The following is a 21,353-nucleotide window of genomic DNA, read 5'->3' as shown; positions in this document are numbered from 1 at the left end:
TGAAAAGAGAACTTTGGTTTTAGCAGTTACATAGCTGGCTTAGCAGTTAATGACCTTCGCAAAATTAATTTTTGAAGATTGGTTAGAGCAGAGCAAAACAAAATATTTTAAGATAAGAATAGTAGGTGAAGAACTGGAAATAACAGTTGTGTGCTATTTATTTTGCTAAGTTTGAAATAAAAAAATAGTTGGAGATGAAGGCAGAATTGAGGGGCTTTTTGCACAGGGGAGCATTAAGAAAGAAATCCATGGATAGGTAGAGATTTTGGGTACCATGGAGAGAGGTAGGCCTCTGTGGGGGCAGTGAGATCAAGAGAACAGATAGGTGAGTTAGCATTAGAAGGAAAGGAAGTAAGGTTGATGGAAAATATAGATAATTGAGGGAACAAAAGGTAGGAAAATTGGGAGTTTATACTAGGTAGCATTCGATTTTCTTTGTGAAGTAAAGTAGATCATCATCTGGGAGTCAAAGGAGTTAAGAATCTAGGCAAAGGATCCAGTATGGTATAGACCTTTGTGGTGAGTGGGTAGAGCTAGGAGCTGGCTGATTGAAAGAACAAGAATGAAGAATTAAAAAATTGATTTGGAAAACCAAGGTTTTAAGAAGGGTGCTGCTAGTCAAGACGATTTACTAATAACTCTGTATATTTGTCCTTTTTTTGAAATGAAAGGATCTAGATGTAGTGGAGAACCCAGTATTTCAGATGTCAAGGGAAAGAATAAATATCCCAAGTCAGAATTGTCTAGCTCCCGCCCCAAAAGGTAAACTCTGTTATGGTTTGATTGTATGTAATGTTTGTTTAAACTCTTTCTCCATTTTCTTATATATAGGAGAGAGATATGACCATTTATCTCAGTTATATAGTTCTTTCAAATTTATTCTTTTACTTGAAACTTGCAAAATCACTGACTTAGGCAGATGGTGTTCTCGTTTTATAGGTGAAGAAAAGTAATACTAATCTATAAAAGAAGTTAATTGGTAGTTTTTAATAATCACTATCTTTCTACCACTTTTTTTTTTCTATTTCTTTCACATAGGAACTAAGATCTAGCTCCCGAGTTTTTTGTTTTTGTTGATTTTAGAAGAGCTTTCTTTATATTTTGAGGAGATGAAAACTGACAACTATTAGATGATTTGATAGAAGCACTCATTGCTCATCTCAGTTCTTTGTCATTTCATCTTTAGAAATAAGACGTGATGAAGTTACTTAAGGAGAGTATTCTGTTAACGTAGACTAGAGGGAGAATTTGAATAAAATACATACTGCTCCTCTGATCTTACCTTTAATCTGTTAACGTTATAAATTTCATTTACCCTCAGAAGTAGGTCTAAATACTTGACTTTTTGTTGTATCGCCTACCATAATATCTGTAGGCGTGATCTCAAATTTGAGTATCTATTAGCTAGTCTAGTAAATATCTCATAATGGGGGCTTTGTTAATTGTTCTCTATCAATACCTGTCTAAATTGAGCACAAAACCAGGACTCCTCAGTTTCTCATCTAGATCTACAATCTTACAACTTTGAACTGACCATGAGTGTGAGAACAGCACTGATAGGTTGACCAGATAAGATTAAAGGACATGGAAATAGTAGGGAGGATGTAGGGGAAAAACTAATTAACACACATATGATAGTCAATACATGTATGTTTACTGTGCAACAGGCATTAGTTTAGGGGCATTGCATGTAGTAACACATCTTATCTTACGAAGTGCATTGTATTTTTAGTCCTGTTTTCCAAATGAGGAAACTGAGGCATAGAAGACTATTAAGTGATGAGCCTAAAGTGACACAGCAAATAAGTAGGGGAATGGAAATTTGAATCTAGGCAGTCTGACTCTAAAGACCATTATTTTTAGGTGCTTAAGCACTGTAATATAGTGTTTCTATACAAAATACATGAAAGTTTTCATTTTGAGAGAATTATATTTTTGCATCTTAGCTGCTCATTTCATTATATTAGAAGGATTCTCTTTGATAAGAGTTATTTCTTTTTAGTTCTAGTTTTTTATAGGTGTTTTGTTTGAATTGCCAAATATTAAATTCAGTATTAAAAATGATTATTACTTTAGGATGGTTGGCTTTTTCAAATTTAATAATAGTGGTACTGTATTTTGTATAGTAAATGCATCTGCATATGAAGGAAAAATGCTTTTAGCAAATTTTACTTTCATTTGTCAAATTTTCCTTGAAATTTTTTTAAAAAACAGGCAACACAGAAGCATTTGTACTGCATGTATTAAACCTATGTTTTCATATCCCATTTTGTTTTTGTTTGATAAAAAATTTGTGTATACTTTATTTTAGAAGAAAAGCTGCTGTCCAGTATAATGAAAGCAGTGATTCAGAGGAAAATGAAACAAGTGAATTGCCACAGAAAATGAAAGGTGGTATAATATGAAATGAATTTGATTTGATAATGTGTCTTATATTCTAATTTCCTAGTGTGACCATTTTTGTATTTGGTTTTGTTGTAGGCAAACTGAAAAATACACAGTCTGAGACTAAAAGAGTAAAAGGTATGTATATAAATCTCAGTATCCATAATCTACACTTAAGGATTATTAAAGTAAAACTCCATAGGTTTATATCGCTCTAGCTTGTAATTCGTTAGTAATAGGTCTTACACTTGACTGCTATTTACATTTGAACTAATCAAGGCTGTTGAGTGAATGAGGCAAATTGAAAGATTAGTTTTAAATTAAAATCTAAGAGAAATATTTAAACTAACTTGAAACAAAGTAATTTTTACTAATAAAATGACTCCAATAAAACCTCATATGTATAAATTAAAATTACAAAAGTTGGGTGGGAGCACCTTCTTGGTAATATTACTGTTCCCATTGTCATACAGATGTTAAGATAACCAGTGAGTATCATTACTTTTTCCTCTACCTTTAAAACATAACTCTTTGTTTTCTTTTCTTGTAAACTGGATCATACTGTATTCCTTAATAGTTGAGAAATTGTATTGCATTTGGAAAATTACTCATTACCACCAACTGGTATGAAAATTTGGCAGTCTCATCATTAGAAGTCAAACACCTGTTTCCTTAAAAATATTCTTCCACCTGGAAGCTGAATCACTTTGCATATTTCTGCCCCTACTTTCACATCTCTTCCTCAAAAGAAGTAACACTTCATGACAAGTGATTACATTCCTTCTTTAAGCTGGAATGATATGCTCAGTGTCAGGCAATTTTGGTCACCAGAAATTTTGTTTTTATTGACTAATATACACTCTTAAGATTTGGAGTATGTAAGTGTTATTTTTATTTCCTATCCTCAGGAGGTACCTGTACCTAAGCATAGGAGAGAATTAGTTTTCAAATATTTTAATGATTCTGTGGTTTTATTTCAGCAGGATCTTCTAAGGTTAAAGAAGATGCAGAGTTTGCGTGTGCACTTATTTCATCTACCCCTACAACAAAAAGGAGAATGTTGAAAAAGGGTCGGTAAATCTCATGGTTTTTTAGCTTTTGTTTTTCAGTGTAAAAAGTTTTTAATGACAAAAGTTATGAGAACATGGTATAAGAAGTTTCGAAAGTAAAGAAAAAGATAATCCCATTTTTCTTGGAGGTGCATGTTTTTGTGTTCTCCTAGTACCTTTTCTTATTCTATTTATTTTAGTTAGGTCAAAAATATGATGGAAAAGAGGTCCTTTACTCATCTGAGTAGCAGAAATGTTTTCTTCTAGTGAAGGCCCAGAGTAATTGATGGCTCTTTAAAGCCTAATTTAATTTGAAGTTATTTAAATTGTAATAAAGATTCAGTTTTTGGTATGAGTAGAATTTGTTTCCACTTATGAATGTTAGTGATATTTATTATAATTTTGTATTTTGTAGTTCAGAGGAAAACATTGTGTAAGAATCTAAATATTTGAGAATGAATGAGTTTGAACTCTAAGGAGATCTGGGACAAATTATTTTATCTCTGTTACTTAGTCCCTTATATCTTACATGTTGGGGATATACCAGGCAGAAGTCTGTTTACATGCAGCTTATGGTCTAATGATGGGAACACATAAACAAATGAACACATAATTTTAAATGATAAGCATTGTGAATAAAATAAAGGAGGATAGTGAAATAAAGATTGATGAAAGGGACCTGTTAAAGGAGATGATATTTGACCCAACACAGAATGATGAAAAAAGAGCTAACTTTTGGTCTAAGAATCAGACAATTAATTGAATTGAAAATATAGGCATTTTAAATAGAATATTCTTGACCCTGATTTTTGAAATTTTAAGAAACATGAATTTTCTTTTTTTTTTTTTAAAGATTTTATTTATTTGACAGAGATAGAGACCGCCAGCGAGAGAGGGAACACAAGCAGGGGAAGTGGGAGAGGAAGAAGCAGGCTCATAGCGGAGGAGCCTGATGTGGGGCTCGATCCCACAATGCCGGGATCACGCCCTGAGCCGAAGGCAGACGCTTAACCGCTGTGCCACCCAGGCGCCCCAAGAAACATGAATTTTCTTTTGAGATAGAATTTAGATAGAATTAAGTTCACAGTCAAAAAGTTCCTTCTTGCAGGCACATAGCCATAATAGAAGAAAAGTAACTTTAAAAAATCATAGCTGTGAAAAAAACAAAATAAGCTCGTTTCTGGAAGAACAGCAGAAACAAAAATCAGTGAGTGTAGACAGAAATGATAGTGCTATCTTAAATAAGACACAAAAAGTCATAAGGAAAAGATAGATGAAATTCTACTACCTTTTAAATTACCGTGCATCAAAGTGCAACATAAACAAGGTGCAAAATGACAAGACTGAAGAATATATTTCTGGTAAGTGTAACTTATGAAGGATTAGTATTTAGAATGTGTAAAAGAAACCTCTGCAAATCAATTGGAAAAAGACAATCCAGTAAGAGAATAGCCACTAAGAATACAAAGGTACATTCTAAGGAAAGAAAACATAAATAACCAGTAAATGTACGGTAAGCTGTGCAGATTCAGTCACTGGGAAAATCAAATTAAAGAACAGAGAGATACCATTTCACCCATTATATTTACAAACATTTAAAAATTTCACAGTGCCATGTATAGGCAAGGTTGTGCAGCAACAGGAACTCTTAGGCACTATGGATGGGAGTATAAATTACCATGGTGAACAGCAACTAGGCCAAATATAATGAAGATAGATATATCATCTAAATGTGTAGAAGGACACATGAAGAAGTAGTTTTCACTGCTGTGTTATTCTAGAAAAATATTGGGAGTAAATACTGTCCAGTAGGGGAATGGAAAATAAAATTACAGCATGTCCTTTCGTAGGCTGCCCAAGTATTCTTGCAACGTGTCAGCTGGCTTCCTCCAAAGGGAGTGATCAGAGAGAGAGGGAAAGAGCACCCAAGACAGACACTGCATCCTTTATAACTTAATCTCAGAAGTTACATACCACCACTTTTTCCACATCCTATTTGTCACCCTAGTAGAGTATGGGAGGAGACTATATGAGGTTGTGACTGTTAGAAAGTGGGTATCTTGCAGTCTGGTTACCACATTAACTATAGTACAGATTCCAAAAACTGCATAAAACAAGTGTTATCTTAATAACTATGAGTAACTTAAATACATATCAGGAGATATTCCACACTTTTTCCTTGGTGTCCCCTCTCAATCACAATTCTCTACTTCCCCGCATAAGTAATTGCTGTCTGGATTTTAGTTGTTTAGAGTAACAAGGTAAAAAATAATGAAGTGACAAGGTAAAATCTAGTTCCTGTTACTTCCATCATGGCTAGAAACAACAGTCTGTCTACTTCATTTTAATTCTTCCTGTTTTCTTTTCATAAAAGCACATATTGGCGTTTCTTTATTGACTTCATATATATGAGAAGAGAACTGAAGACTGTTTCAACTGATTTATTTCAGGAGCATCTGCAGTGGAGGGTTCAAAGAAAACTGATGTTGAAGAGAGACCAAGAACAACACTGATCATCTGCCCACTTTCTGTGTTAAGCAACTGGATTGTAAGTCGTCATAGCCTTTTAAAAATGTGACATGATTTATATTTTAGTCTTGTAAAAAATATTCTGTTAGAGTCATTCATTGGGAAAGATATGCTTGGTCAGCATTTTATGTTTAAGTTAAAGTAATTGTTAGGTGAATTGGGGTTTTATTTGCTGAATTGAAGTAATTCTTTGAAGATTTATAGTAGAGAAGGAAACAGTAATTGTTATAAGTTTGTACTTCTTCCTCTGCCATTTATGTCCCACAAGGTGGGAAAGATAGACAATTTAAGACTGCTATATTTACGAATTATTGGGAACTCTTTTTTTTGGTTTTTTTTGAAGATTTTATTTATTTATTTGACAGAGATAGAGACTGCCAGTGAGAGAGGGAACACAAGCAGGGGGAGTGGGAGAGGAAGAAGCAGGCTCATAGCAGAGGAGCCTGATGTGGGGCTCGATCCCAGAACGCCGGGATCACGCCCTGAGCCAAAGGCAGATGCTTAACCGCTGTGCCACCCAGGCGCCCCTGGAAACTCTTTTCTAAGAACTACGCTAACTTACGTGTATATAACAACTTGTAGCATTTAGTGAGCTCCTATGTGCTCAGTTTTTCCTCTAAGCTCTTTTCATAGATTTCCGCATTTAGTCCTCACAACCATTATTCTCACTTTCCTGGTGATCAAATTGAAATACACAGAAATCAAGTAACTTGCTTAAGATCATCCAGCTAATAAATGGAGTTAGGATAAAATCTCCAGCATTCTGATTCTAGAGCCTGTGCTTTTAAGGCTACCCACCAGAAAATTTTGTCTTTTTTTTTTTTCTCCTTCCAGATTGCTTTTCTATCCTAAAACATTACATTGGAATAGAACCTCTTGATGTATTATTTGTAAGGAGCAGCTTGGTTGTGTTTCCCTTCCAGTTTGAGCTTCAAGCTGCATGTTAAAATGAAATAATGACTATTAGAAGCATTGTGAACATAAAGACCACTGGATGTGAACTTCTGTTCTTGCCACGTCCAAGGTTATTTGCACCTCTCCTGACCTTTCCTCCTCTAATCTCAGAGGTGGAAGAGGTCTTGGTCTTTGTAAGACCATTACCTTAGTTTGTACTTTGGATTCCATCTCTTCCCACCTTTGCATTTTATCTGTTATTTTTCTCTTTGTCTGGTTAGTCTTTTCCCACTGGCTTTTTCATGAAACATACTTGGATCTTTTTCATTTTTAAATACTTCCTCTTGATTATGTCTCATCTTTAAGTTGCTACTCTTATCCTTTCCTTTGCTGTCATACCTTTTGGGATTTAATTTCCACTTTGTGCTTTTACTTACTACTTATAATCTAGCCTGTGCCACTTGTTCCTCTAAATTGCTTTGGAAAAGATTACTAGTTATTGTCTAATTGTCAAATTCTATGCTTTTTTACTTTGTTTTTGATTTTTATGTACTCTTGCCTTCTTTGATTCTCATCTTTTTAAATTTTTGGTATGTGTATGTTTTAAAAATTAAATCTCTGATTAGTGTGTCATTTTTCCTCTTAGGACCAGAGTGAGGTTTGGTTCTTTCTTGCTCTTTTTTTATTCCAACGAAAGTATTCTCTTTCTTTTGAGATGTAGTGCATTTTGGGAAGGCCAGTGTATGGGTACCAGAATGATAGTTTCAGGGTGAGGTTTACAAGTATTAATGGTGGTATAAAAAGTAGAACTCTGCACAGTTCTTTAAGAGCTTGGGTTAGGGATATGTATTTTAAAAATGGGTCATCAATATTTCATATATAACTTTATATATGAAAAACAAAATTTAAGATAATAAAAACTTCAGAAAGGAAACCTTGGCAAAGTCTTGCCTAATGAGATTATGGAAAAAATGATTTTTAAAGGAATGAGGGATGGTTGGGCATATAGATTCCTTGTCAAGAATCCGAATTTTGTGGGGTGCCTGGGTGGCTCAGTCAGCTAAGCGTCTGCCTTGGGCTCAGGTCATGATCCTGGAGTCTGGGATTGAACCCTGAGTGGAGCTCCCTGCTCATCGGGGGAGTCTGCTTCTCCCTCTGCCCCTCCCTCTGCTCATGCGTGCGTGTATGCGTGTGCTCTCTCAAGTAAATAAATACAATCTTAAAAAAATTTAGAATTTTCAGTCTCTCAATAAGCTACTCTCTTTGCAGCCTCCAAGTAAATGACATGGCACCCTAATGAGCAAGCTAGAACTACCTTATCCTTTTTTTGTCTTCAGATAGGGGAGAGTCCAGTTAAAGGTGTAAGATACGAATCCCACTTCCACCACATACTTATTCTGGATATTTGGACAAGTTATCTTCCCAAGAGAAAATGAAATAACACATATTTTATTCACACACACACACACACACACACACACACACATATGTACAACTGAAGCACAGTGACTAGAAACTCAATACTATCATTCTCTTTCTCTAGGAAAGGTAATTTTTTTCTATTTCTGGTCTAATCCTGCCACAAATTTGTTCTGTTCCATTTCAAGGCAGCACATTAATTCAGTTTTCTCATATTGAATTCTTTCTCTTTTCCTTTTCCACCAGATTTCTTAATAAAATTCTCTGCGTTTTCACCTTTTACTCTTTAGTGTTTTATCCTCTTTCTTAGTATTTTTGCCTTTACTATTTCAGGTATCATTCTCTCTTCAGCCCCTAGTAGTCTCGTTTTTTGGTCCCACCCTCTATAGAAACTCTGACGGCCTTCAGTGACCTCATTGTTGCCGTGTCCAGTGAGTTACCTTTTTCTTTTCCTCTGCTCTTTTGTTATGTCTTATTTTGTAAACCATCTTTAAATCTTTTTATAGAGAGAGGGAATGAACATAAATTAGCAGTTAAAAAATCAACCTTGTATTCCTTTTTTAAACTTTGCTCTTCTTCCCCCCCCCCCCCCCAAATTTTGTTGCTTCCCCAACTTTCTGACTACTGTTTTTCTCCCATGGTTTCTATTTAGTCTTCCTTCCCCCCCCCCAACCCTAAAGCATGGTATCTTTTTTGAAATATTGGGAAAATTTTTAATGAGATTTGCATTTACTTAAGATTCAGGAATTTCAAAAGTCTGCCACATTTGCTTTATTTTTATTTTTTTCTTTGCTGAATATTTTAAACTACCCCAGTAAAAACAAGCCCACTGTTTAAATACTGCCATTCTGTAGGTTCTGCCCCAACCTCCTTTTCTCATTATGCATGTTCTTAGAACATTCCTATAGCTTCATGTACTATCTGATGATAATTTTATAAAGTCCATCTCTGCATTGCATTACAGACCAATACTTAATTTTTCCTAGTAGGGGCACCTGGGTGACTCAGTCTGTTGAGTGTCCAATTCTTGATGTCGGTCAGGTCATGATCTCGGGGTCCTGGGATTGAGCTGTGTCAGGCTCCACACTTGGTGGAGAACCTTCTTGGGATTCATTCTCTCCCTCTCTCCGCCTCTCTCCCTAATCCCCCTCCCCCTCTGCCTATACCCCCACTTGCACATTTTCTCTCTCTCTCAAATAAATCTTTAAAAATAAATAAAGTAAATAAATAAATATTCCTAATATACGTCTCCAGTGAGACATTCTGTACTGTCCAGGAATTTTAAATGTCTGAAGTAATACTTATTATTTCTTTCTCATTTTAAGATTTTATTTATTTGAAAGAGCAAGAGCATGAGCTGGGGGAGGGGGACAGAGGGAGGGAGAGAGAGAATATCAAGCAGATTCCCTGTGGAGCACAAACCCCTAACGTGGGGCTTGATCCTAGGACCCCGAGATCATGACCTGAGCCAGCCAAAGTCAAACACTTCACTGAGCCACCCAGGTACCCCATTTCTTTCTCATTTTTATACCCATTTTTCCCTTCTTTTTTTAAACTTCCTTACATCTTTATCACACAGTTCTTCTAGGCACTCGCTTCAAGTATCAGAGGCTTGTCTTCTCCCTTTTTTTTTCATATTCTATATTTAATTAGTCAAGTCCTGTCAGTCCCTTTTTCTTGGTATCTTTCTTTTACACCTGTCCTTCCTGTTCTGTTCTTACCTCTGATACTTTAAGGCCTTATCATCTCTCACCTAATAGATTCTCAGCTTTGTTTTTCTGGTTTGTTTGTTTGGTTTTTTTGGTAAAGATTTTATTTATTTGAGAGAGAAAGAATAAGCACAGAAGCAGGGAGGAAAGGTGGAGGGGCAGAGGGAGAAGCAGATTCCTCACTGAGCAGGGAACCTGATGCAGGGCTCAATCCCAGGACCCCAGGATTGTGACCTGAGCCTGAAGGCAGACACTTAACTGACTGAGCCACCCAGGCGCCCCTCTCTGGTATCCTTTTTTTTCCTCCCCCAGGCTAATCATGATTTTTTTTTTCCTGCTCAGCATCTCTCAGATTTGAGAGAAAACATCAGTTGTTTTAAACATCATTTCCTCAGAGAGGGCTGGGACCAGGTCTTATTTTTCTTTTTAGCTATACTACTTTCTGGTTGATAACCTGGCAAATAGTAGGTCTATGATAAATGAATGAAAGTAGATACTATGCTTAAATCTCTGCCTATGTTCTTGAAAATATTGGTTGCTCTTTTACAGTTTAATTTTGATATTACAAACTTTACTAACGGGAAGCATTAAAGATCCTTTCTGTTAAAATATTGAAAAAATTTTTAAAAATTACAGTTTTAAAGAAATTTGGTCATTTTTCCTCCTAAAAATGAAGTGTCTGCTCATTGGTAGGGCCAAACAAAATTTATATAATTTATTATTATTGAATATATATCCATTTTCCTGGCAGTAAAATAATAATTAGTATTGTTATTATCATTCTTATTGTAGTTTAGATTGCAGGAAACTTGATTTTATGTAACTTTAGTAGTCTGGTTTGTGTACAGGACAGTAGTTTTTTATATCAAATGTGACACTAATCTGTTTTATTATTTTAAATATTTCTAATTTTCTTCTAGGACCAGTTTGGACAACATATAAAATCAGATGTGCACTTGAATTTTTATGTTTATTATGGTCCTGATCGTATAAGAGACCCAGCCTTGCTTTCAAAACAGGATATTGTTTTGACTACATACAACATTTTAACTCATGACTATGGAGTAAGTATGCTGAGACTCATATTTCAGAAGTTGAATTTAAGAAATATGCTTCAGGTTTCTAAAGCATTCTAAAATTCAGACTTTATACTCTTCCTTTCTTTCTACATACTTAAGAATATGTAGGAAGTAAATAGGAAATCGTTTTCTAATATTCTGCAAAAAAGTCTGAACATTCTTCAGCTGATTATGAATATTTTCCATTTTGAACACTTGAAATTACAGTTTTACATTGGAATTGTACTAAGTTTATATAGCAGTTTATAAGTGAATTCTGTTTTTTCTAGTATTCTAGAATATTATTTTCTATCACAGTGATTTGATTAATAATTATCTCAGTTTAAAAGAAAGCCTTTTTTTAATAGCTGAAGTTCATGAGTTTCCCAGTTAATTTAGAAGTTTAATTGTTGTTTGTTTGCCTGTAATTCCAATTGTTAAAATGTTTTTCAGAATACCTTATTGTCAAAATTTTGGTCTTCTGGTAAGAACGTTATTAACTTTAACATAAGAAAAACTAATTAGGTTGTATTCAAATAATTCCTACAACTGAAAATTTTTCTGTTAACACAGTTTTAATCTAAGGCAGAATTAGCTCAGTGTATTGAACCAAAGTCTCAATAGAGTGCTAGACTACCTAGGTTTAAATGGTAGCTCTGCTGTTTCCTAGCTGTGGTACTTTGAGCAACATGCTTCCCAGCCTTGGTGCTTCAGTTTTCTCATCTGTAAAATAGGAGTAAATACTAATACTTCATAAGCTTTTCAGCAGTCAATAACTTAATATATATATAGTTTTAAAGCAGTATCTACCACATAGTAAGTGTTAATATTAAAGAATAATAACTTGTATTTATCAAATTACATGAGTAATATTTTTACTTGCCTGTGTTTTTAATTCACATGAAACATTTATTTCAGACTAAAGGTGATAGTCCATTACATAGCATAAGGTGGCTAAGAGTGATACTGGATGAAGGACATGCCATCCGAAATCCAAATGCTCAACAGACAAAAGCTGTACTTGATTTAGAAGCAGAAAGAAGATGGGTATTAACAGGTAAAAAGGTTATATTTTTTTAAGAATTCTCAAATATGTATCATTCAGTAAGTTTTAGTGAGGTAACTTTGTAAACTTCAGGTTTGTCTATAATTAATCATAGAAGTCATTTAATAAAATACTTTGACTTGTTTTTCACAGTTGCCCATGCTGTGGCAACATTTGAATGATAGTCAATTTATGGAATAATCACTAGGCTTTTTTTTAAACTTCGGAGATTCATTAGACACTTTAATTCTCCAGTCAGAATCTCTATTTCTCTATTTCTCACATTGAAGCCAAGCCTGTTTGCTACTTTTGACACCTCTACTAGAAAATGCGGAAGAGAATGTAAACTCAGATTCACTTTTTCCTTCTTGCTAGTACTGCTAATTTAAAACCAAATAAACACATGTTCTTGGATAAGGAGAAAGTTGAATTTACTGGACCTGCGGTCTTTTTCTTTGTTAGTGTGTCAAGTGAGAGCTGAAAATTAGAGCAAAACTATATTTTGAGATTGGGTTTATGTTTAATGGATTATAGTTATACCTTAATAGTTAGTCTCTATGCCCAGTGCAGAATGCCCATTTTCAACTATTGTTTCCTCTGATTGCGTTAGGTGCATATTCTAAATGGATACACTTATAGAGTTAAAACACTTTTCTGTTATTTTTAGGTACTCCGATTCAGAATTCTTTAAAGGACTTGTGGTCTCTTCTTTCCTTTTTAAAACTTAAACCGTTTCTTGATAGAGAATGGTGGCATAGAACAATACAGCGTCCTGTCACAATGGGAGATGAAGGAGGACTTAGGTAAGTAATTTTATGAAAACTGATTAATATTAGCAATAAATAACTGTAAGCAGCTTGAACCAATTGTCACTTTGATTACTATTTTAACTTCACTGTTGGCTTTCTTCTCCCAAAAGCATTTATAGCTTAATGCCTTTGGCTCTTAGAATCTGGTGATTCTTGTTTGGGGAGACAAGGATTTCATACTATCACTAAAACACATAAGCCTTCCCTTTCTTTGATTTTAGTCAAACTGAAAGAAAAGACAGAGCTTTATGGTCTTTGAGTGTTGCTTTTGCCCCTGAAATCACCATTAATTGATTAAACAATGGCAGGAAAAACTGTATGGTCTGAGGATCTAATATATATTAAATTTTCACAGTTTACCTTGTGTAGCTCTATATAGTGGTAATTGAATGGTATGACATACATTGGTATCAACAAGAGTTTAAGGAAGAAAGTTGGATCTCATGGAGACAGATAATAAAATTCAGTTTGGTGATAGCCATTTCACAGGGTACTTACTAGGCTAATATGTGGCTTAAGGTTTTTGCCTAGAACAGTGGTTTTCAGAGTTTGGGATCCATTAGCAGGTTGTGAAATCATCATAAAGATGGCAGCTAGGATTATAAAAGAAAATGAAATAGAGTAGAAGATTTAAAGAAATATAAATCTTTGCATATAGTAAGTATTGTTTTGTGAAAGGTTTCTGTTATACGTGTATGTGTTTTTATAGATACGTTTGCAAGATGGAATAAAATGTGTTTCCTGTGAAAAGGTTCAAAAGCCACCACCCTAGTTTACAAAACGGCTTGATTCTCAGAACCAACTATGTAAATTCTGATTTAAGAAATTGTATTTATATTTCAGTGTTAGGAAAAACCTTTCCTTAAAAACCTTTCTTTCCTTAAAGAATTGATGTGCCTCCTTTTTTTCTGATGTTGAGAAGGGAGTATAAAGGTTGTAGAACATAGAAGGAGTTTCTCTCTTCTGAATTGTCACATCATGTTTTAATTTTTTTGGCATCTTTACTTTGTAAAAATTACTTATTTTTGTACCTTGAATTTCATATTACTGAAAAATCTTTTTGAAGATAAGATCTTTCCTCATATTTATAGTTTTATGATATAGTATAATGCCTTGCACTTTGTGTAGCTACTTAAGAGTGTGAACGTTGAATATTGGATGATGTATTTGACAGAAGCAAGAAGTAAAAAAGTTAGTGACTAGAACAAAAACGGGGAGAAGTTAAGAAAAATAAAGACAGGATAAAAGAAGATTAAACTGACAAGTATTGAATTGAGGGCAATGAATGCATTATTGCTATAATTTTCTATTGGTAGAATATATGATTATCAGATTGGATAAGACTCAAAGGGATTTTTTTTAAAAAAACCTTTATTTAGGTTCTAAAATAGTAATATATTAAAATATTTTTTTTGTTCTTGTTGAATCAACTTATATAGAAATAAAAAGTTATGTGATTACTTGTTTTATTTTGACTTAGGCGTTTACAATCCCTAATTAAAAATATTACCCTAAGAAGAACAAAGACAAGCAAAATTAAAGGAAAACCTGTTTTGGAGTTACCAGAACGTAAAGTATTTATTCAGCACATTACACTTTCAGATGAAGAGAGAAAAATTTATCAGTCTGTGAAAAATGAAGGCAGAGCTACTATTGGAAGGTACGGAAAAAAGAAAGACATTTTAGAAGATAATTTTTATTTTCTTTCCTATTTAACTGAATAGTATTTCTTAGAAATGTTAGTAAAATCTGAAGTATACTGAAAGATAATTTGCTGCTTTATTTAAATTCCTTTTTACAAATTAGTTGAAGTAAATGAAATAGTATTATAATTTACAGGTAAGTAATTCCTTAAGTTAGGAAAAAATTACAAGTTTACTTGAAATGGCAAGTTCTGAGTGGCTAGTCAGAAGACCTTGCATCTATCCCTGGCTCTCTATCATGGGAGTAGGTAAAAACATTGAGAGAAGTATATATAGTGAGAGATAATAAACCTATTTAAGGAACAAAACTTTGGGGAATGTCCACATTTAAGAAATAGGAAAATAAAGAGAAATTACTGTAGAAGATTCCGTCAAGGGCAGAATTAGGAAAAAAGTAAAGAAAACTGTTGGAGAATCCAATGAAAGCATAATCAAGAAAGAAGGAATGGTCAGTAGTGTCACATGATGCAGAGACTTAGAAAAGCTGTTTAATTTGGTGATTCAGAAGTTACCGGTGTAAACTCTTAGCATAGTTTCACCAGAATACTGAGGTGTGTACCAAATTGTAGGAGTAAGGGAATTTCAAAGAGGTAGCAGCTGTAGGTTGGGGTAGACCATTTTTCATGAAGTTTGCAAAAGGAAGAAGAAAGTGAGACTGATACATAGGATTGATAATTGGTTGCTCTGTCAGTTTTTTGCATTTATTTGGGTTAACTGCCTTGAGAAGAGAGCATGGAAGAGACTACAGATAGAGAAGAGAATAAAGCAAATTGGTAGAGAAAAATGAAGCCTAGTGGAGGGTAAAGAGTATAGTCAGTGAAATAGGAGACAAGGGTATCTACAGGGAAAGGTGGTGGGAATGTGAGGAAGATAGCGGGACTTACAGCCATTATAAAAAGTTGTAAGGTTCTGGGGCGCCTGGGTGGCTCAGTCATTAAGCGTCTTCCTTTGGCTCAGGTCATGATCCCAGGGTCCTGGGATCGAGCCCTGCATCAGGCTCCCTGTTCTGCTGGGAGCCTGCTTCTTCCTCTCCCACTCCCCCTGCTTGTGTTCCCTCTCTCACAGGCTGTTTCTCTCTCTGTCAAATAAATAAATAAAATCTTAAAAAAAAAAAAAAAAAAAAAGAAGTTGTAAGGTTTTTAATGTGGTAGATAGGTTTCATGTAGTTTTGGATATATGTAGAAAGTCAATATGACTTTCCAAACAACACGTGAAATCTGGGAATAGGAACTGTTGAAGGAGATTATAAAGGGGTCAGGGATTGGTAGAAGGTGAGAAATTCTAGTCCAAGCAAGAACATGTTTGGTGTGAGTGCCCACGGGACCAAAATGAGTAGGAGACAAGTGAAGGCAGAACAGGGCTGAGAAAATAGGGGAATCTTCAGACTCAAGAACTTCATTGAAATACAAAGCAGGTTTAACAGGAATTAGATTGAATAAGATTGTTCTAACTAAGCAAGTGATTTCAGAGTTCAAAATCTTGCAGTTGTGATTGAAATTTCCTTCATATTCATTCTTTCAATCAAAATTTAATATGTGCCTGTGTAATATATACTGGGATATATAGCATAATAAAATAGACAAAAATCTCCACTCCCAAGAAGTTTATATTTTAATGGAGGGAACAGGCAATTTTTAAAAATTAAATAGGATGGAAAAAAATTGGGAGATAGGGAGTGCTGAAACTGTTTTAAAAGGGTATTCACTGAAGACCTTACTGAGAAGGTTCTGTGTGGGAAAAGATCTAAAAGAATGGAGTTGGGAGACATTTCAGGCAGAAGAAATAGCAAATGTAAAGCCCCTTAGTTGAAAGCATATTTGGTGAGCTTGAAGAACAGTAAAGAGGTAAGTGTGGCTGGATAATACGTGCAAATGTCATGATGATGTCAGAGATTGGAGTGGGAGTACATGACGGTTTTGTAAGGCATTGTGCATATTTCAAGGACTTTGGCTTTTACTTTTTATTAGATTAGAAAACTTTGAAGGGTTTTGACCCAGGAGAGTGACATAATCTTATTTATATTTTAAAAGGATCACTGACTGTTGTGTTAAGTTTGATATTCTAGGAGTAAGGGCATGAGGGAGAACAGTGGCAGTAATCAAAGAGATCATGGTGGTTTTCACTACAGTAGTAGTAGTGATGAAGGGGGTGAAAAATAGCTGGATTCTGTTATAGTTTGAAGGCAAAGCCAGCAGAGCTTGCTAATTGATATGGTATGGAGAGTGAGAGAGAGGAGTCAAAATAACACCAAGGTTTTTCACATGAGTGTGACTAGAAGGTTGAAATTACCATTTGCAGAAATTGGTCTATGGGAGGAACAGTTTTTTCAGGGAAGATCAGAAGTTCAGTTTTGGACCTATTGATCGCATGATGCCTCTGAGATTTCTAAGTGGGGATGTCTTGTAGTCAGATGTAAGATTAGAGTTCATGGGAATGTTCTTGATGTAAATTTGAAAGTCACCTGTTTGTAGTTGGTAATTAAAGCATGAGTCTGGATGAGATCACCAAAAGCGAGTGAAGTTAGAGAACAGGTCTAACAAAGACGAGTGGCTAGTGAGGTTGGAGGAGGCTTCTACTCTAATTATCTAGTACTCAAAAGAGATTTGTTAAACTGAAATGCTGACTATTAGTGTAGTAAGTGAGCATGCCAGGGAATAGACGGTTTGAAAGATTATTCAGGTTAAGAAGAATAACTTTATTGAACCCTTAGAAAATAGGTTATTTTTAAAGTATTCTTTTTAATATGTAGTACATTTAGTAACATTTAGTGAGCACTTACTCGGTGTTATGCATTCATTTAAGTACTTTATATGTATTTTTTAAAGATTTTATTTATTTAGCGGCACCTGGGTGGCTCAGTCGTTAGGTGTCTGCCTTCGGCTCTGGTTGTGATCCTGGGGTCTTGGGATCAAGCCCTGCGTTGGGCTCCTTGCTCTGCGGAGATCCTGCTTTTCCGTCTCCATCTCCCTGACGCTCCCCCTGCTTATGCTCGCTCTCTCAAATAAATGAATACAATCTTTAAAAAAAAAAATTATATTAGTGCAAGTGTGAGTGGGGGGAAGGGCAGAGGGCGAGTGAGATAGTATCTCAAGTACACACCGTGCTGAGCGCAGAGCCCAATACGGGATGGATCTCAGGACCCTGAGATAATGACCTGAGCTTAAGCCAAGAGTCCGGATGCTTAACCAGCCAAGCCACCCAGGCACCCCCTAAGTGCTTTGTATGTATTAATTAACAATAATCTTATTAAGTCAGTATGATGATTACCCACATTTTTATAGATGAATCTGAGGCACAGAGCAGTTAAGTAACTTGTACTGTGTCACACAGCTAGTGAATGACAGAGCTGGTATTTAAATTCAGGCAGTTTGGTTCTAGAGCTTGTAAGTTCAACCTTTATATTATGTTCCCTTTTGTATTATTGCATATTTAGAAGTAATTGTAGTATTACTAATAGTAACAGTAGATATTATACATATAGTTATAGTTATATTAACTTACCATAGTCCGGGCACTATTCTAAATATTTTCCATATATTAACTTTTTTTAATACAACAGTCCTATGAGGTATGTATTACTACCATGCCACTGTTAAAGCTGAAGAAGCTGAAGATGTAGGTTAAGAAACCTACCCAGAGTTTCCTAGCTCTAGAGTCTGTGTTCCTAATCATTAGGCTATTCTTTTTCTATTTCCTTAATATACTTAAGTATGTGATAGACTTAGTGTATAATTTTTGAATCATCCATTCTTCCTGTACTGTCATTGTTCTGCTATACTTTCCATTGAAAACTCTGATTTTATTTTAATGTTTTTCTTTAAAGTCTCGCAATTTGACCAATACCTGGCTGTTGATTTTTTTTCTGGAACACGTGGTACCATTTAAATCTGTGGATTTCAGGCTTTTTTTTACTCCTTTTCCTGTAAAGTGTTCCTTAAATGTTGTTTTCTCTTCCATTATTTTATTTTTATATGTGTTGGATGTTCTTTGTTTTCCATAGGTATCATGTTATTCTAATCCTTTATGTCTGTTTTACTTTTTATCTCTTATGTTTCCCACATTCTTTCCTATGTTTTTCACAGTGGTTTGTCTCTTTTATGCTGGTTTCAGTGTGGCTTTCATTTCTCTGATGGTTCACTTTTCTCTTTCACACTCCTGAGCTGTACCACCTCATTTTTCATCTCTGTGTTGTTTTGCCATGATGATAAATCATGGCAGTATCCTTGCTCATAATTTTTATTTGCACCATTGCAACATTTTTTTGGTGAGTTTTCTTTCACTGCCACTTGTTCCTCCCTTGCTCTTTGCTGATTATTACTTATATTTGAATGTTCTTTCTGGCCTAGCTATTTGCAAAAGATTAATATGAATGGGGGGATAGGGCATAGCTGTGTCCCAGGCCAATAGCAAGTATCCCTATTTAATTATGATTCAGGGTTATATCTGAGTTGTTTTAGGTTTTATTTGTGCTTACACAACAAAGATCAGAAGCTGTAGGGTTCCTTATAATGCGGAATCTTGTGCCCATAATCTTTTCTGGAAACACAGTAGGTCTGTTGTGTTTCCTTACTTAGCTTGCCTTCTCTTCTTAGTGTAAAACTTGTCCATGCAAGTTCAGACCACAGCCATGTACCCTGTTTTTTGTTTTTGCACATGAAAGATGTTGATTTTCCCCTCAGGACTTGCCATCTGTTTTGAAGAATTGTGCTCTGGCAGGTCTGTTTGAGATCTGTAGTCCTCTCAGCGTCTTCCTATCCGATTTCTATTGCAATTGGCAGCCATTTCTCATATATTTTGCTTTATGGTTATAAATCTCTTGTGGTTTCATTAAAGGTAGTTTTGAAGTGATTTCCAGAGAAGAAAAGAACAATGCCATTTTTATTCCACAGTTTCAGAATAGGGAATAATATTGTTTAGAGGCCTTCATAATGTTGAACATTTTTTTACCTCTAGGTATTTTAATGAAGGGACTGTCCTTGCACACTATGCGGATGTCCTGGGTCTTTTGCTTAGATTGCGGCAGATTTGCTGTCATACTCACCTTCTTACAAACGCGGTGTCTTCCAGTGGTCCCTCAGGTAAGTAGATGTGATTTATTTACACTCTTATATTTGTTAGGGATATTTAAATCAGAATCAGAAATTTTTCATATGGCCTATAGTGTCTTATTTGTGTCAAATGGACATTGTTTTTACAATAGGACACAAGTAGAATATACTCACAAATTCTTACCAGTGAAATGGAATAATAATGATATATTCCAGGATTTCCAGTGATACTCTTAGATAGTTGTTTCACATTGGATCTGCCTTTTGTTCTGTGGTAGTATGTGCAGATTGTAATATGGCTTTTGTTTAAGGTGTATTATATGGGCTAGCTACTATTTTAGCTTCTGAATTTTTAAATTTAAATCATGCTTGTTTCCTGTAATAGAAAAAGCCTAAATAAGGACTACCCAAGCAAAACTTTTCCCTATATAAGAAGATTAACTTGTCTAGTCATATTACAAATCTTGCTGTGAAATTAATTTTTCAGCCTTTTCTCTAGGAAATGATACACCTGAAGAACTACGAAAGAAGTTAATAAGGAAGATGAAGTTAATTCTGAGCTCAGGTTCTGATGAAGAATGTGCAATTTGCTTGGATTCTTTAACAGTTCCTGTCATAACACATTGTGCACATGTCTTTTGTAAACCCTGTATTTGCCAAGTCATTCAAAATGAGCAGGTTAGTTTTATGCGAGGTATAGATTCAGTGTTTGATGGAATGGTATACTAGTCCATCTTGAGTGTAATGAAATCTCAGTTAAACAGACTATAAAGAGTTTTGCACTTGGATTTACTAGTGCACATTTTATGGTTAATTATGTATGTCAGTGTTTCATAGTGATATATTTCTTATAAGTAAGCCCTTTTAAACATAAAAAGACAGTACACTTTTAGAGGCATGATCAGAATATCCTAGTTCTATTGTTAAGATCATTGCTGTCCAATAATAGATCAATAATGTGAGACACAAAGGTAATTTTAAATTTTCTAGTAGAAATAGATGAAGTTAATGACATTTTTATTTATCCAATATATCTAACATATAAAAATTATTGAGATAATTTACATGATTTTTTAACTTACGTGTTCAAAGTTTGGTGGTATTGTACATATACAGCGTATCTCAGTTTGGCTTCACATTTCAAGGGCTTAATTGTCACGTGTTTATTGGCTATTGGATAAGGTAGGTCTGGATTCTTACGTTTGGTAGAATTTATTGAAGTGGAATAATCCTTTAAGCAGTTCTTCTGAGGTAGAGTTTTTTTTTTTTTTAAACATTTTCATTGGTATATATGTAGAAAAAAAATGCATAGGTCATGATTGTACAGTTGAGTGAATTACGAAGTAAACACATCCATGTGCTGTGGTCTCCTTGTGTCCGCTCCCAATCTGTTACCTTCTCCCTCCTCCCTAAAGGTAACCCCACTATACTTTTTAACATTATTTCAGTTTCAGAATTTTTTTTTTTGTTATGGTATTTGGTATATAGTTATTTAGGAGATATTTTATTAGCATGTCTTGGTACAAATGGACACAACAAATATTGCTTTGAATGAGCCTGATAGGATTTAACAGGTCTAGACTAGCTTTATAAGCCATTAAGAAGGAAATTTTCTTTTCTTCTAATGAACAGTTCCAACTAGTGTGCTGTATTGTAGTTAGTTTCAGGATGTTATTCATGGTTTCTTTAAGTTGTCTGTAAATAG

General features: G+C 34.7%; 1 protein-coding gene across 6 annotated transcripts in view; it reads left to right on the top strand.

Moving 5' to 3' along the window:
• Positions 1–21,353, top strand: part of HLTF (helicase like transcription factor) — a 50,876-nt gene that overhangs the window by 19,851 nt on the left and 9,672 nt on the right. For 3 of the 6 annotated variants that reach the window (XM_045812985.2, XM_045812977.2, XM_045812973.2), the window contains exons 10-20: positions 672–762; positions 2,312–2,391; positions 2,482–2,523; positions 3,366–3,455; positions 5,885–5,982; positions 10,906–11,049; positions 11,962–12,100; positions 12,756–12,891; positions 14,378–14,557; positions 19,554–19,678; positions 20,136–20,326. In XM_045812985.2, the coding sequence (XP_045668941.1) occupies positions 672–762; positions 2,312–2,391; positions 2,482–2,523; positions 3,366–3,455; positions 5,885–5,982; positions 10,906–11,049; positions 11,962–12,100; positions 12,756–12,891; positions 14,378–14,557; positions 19,554–19,678; positions 20,136–20,326 (1,316 nt within the window). The remainder of the gene's footprint in view (positions 1–671; positions 763–2,311; positions 2,392–2,481; positions 2,524–3,365; positions 3,456–5,884; positions 5,983–10,905; positions 11,050–11,961; positions 12,101–12,755; positions 12,892–14,377; positions 14,558–19,553; positions 19,679–20,135; positions 20,327–21,353) is intronic. The other 3 variants (XM_045813009.2, XM_045812994.2, XM_045813004.2) reach the window with 3 other exon arrangements.

Source organism: Ursus americanus, chromosome 20 (assembly GCF_024610735.1).
Source record: "Ursus americanus isolate L20-20 chromosome 20, mUrsAme1.1.p, whole genome shotgun sequence".
Taxonomy (NCBI): Eukaryota; Metazoa; Chordata; class Mammalia; order Carnivora; family Ursidae; genus Ursus; species Ursus americanus.
Note: the sequence above shows the minus strand (reverse complement) of the source record. Positions and strands in the feature narration are given on the sequence as shown.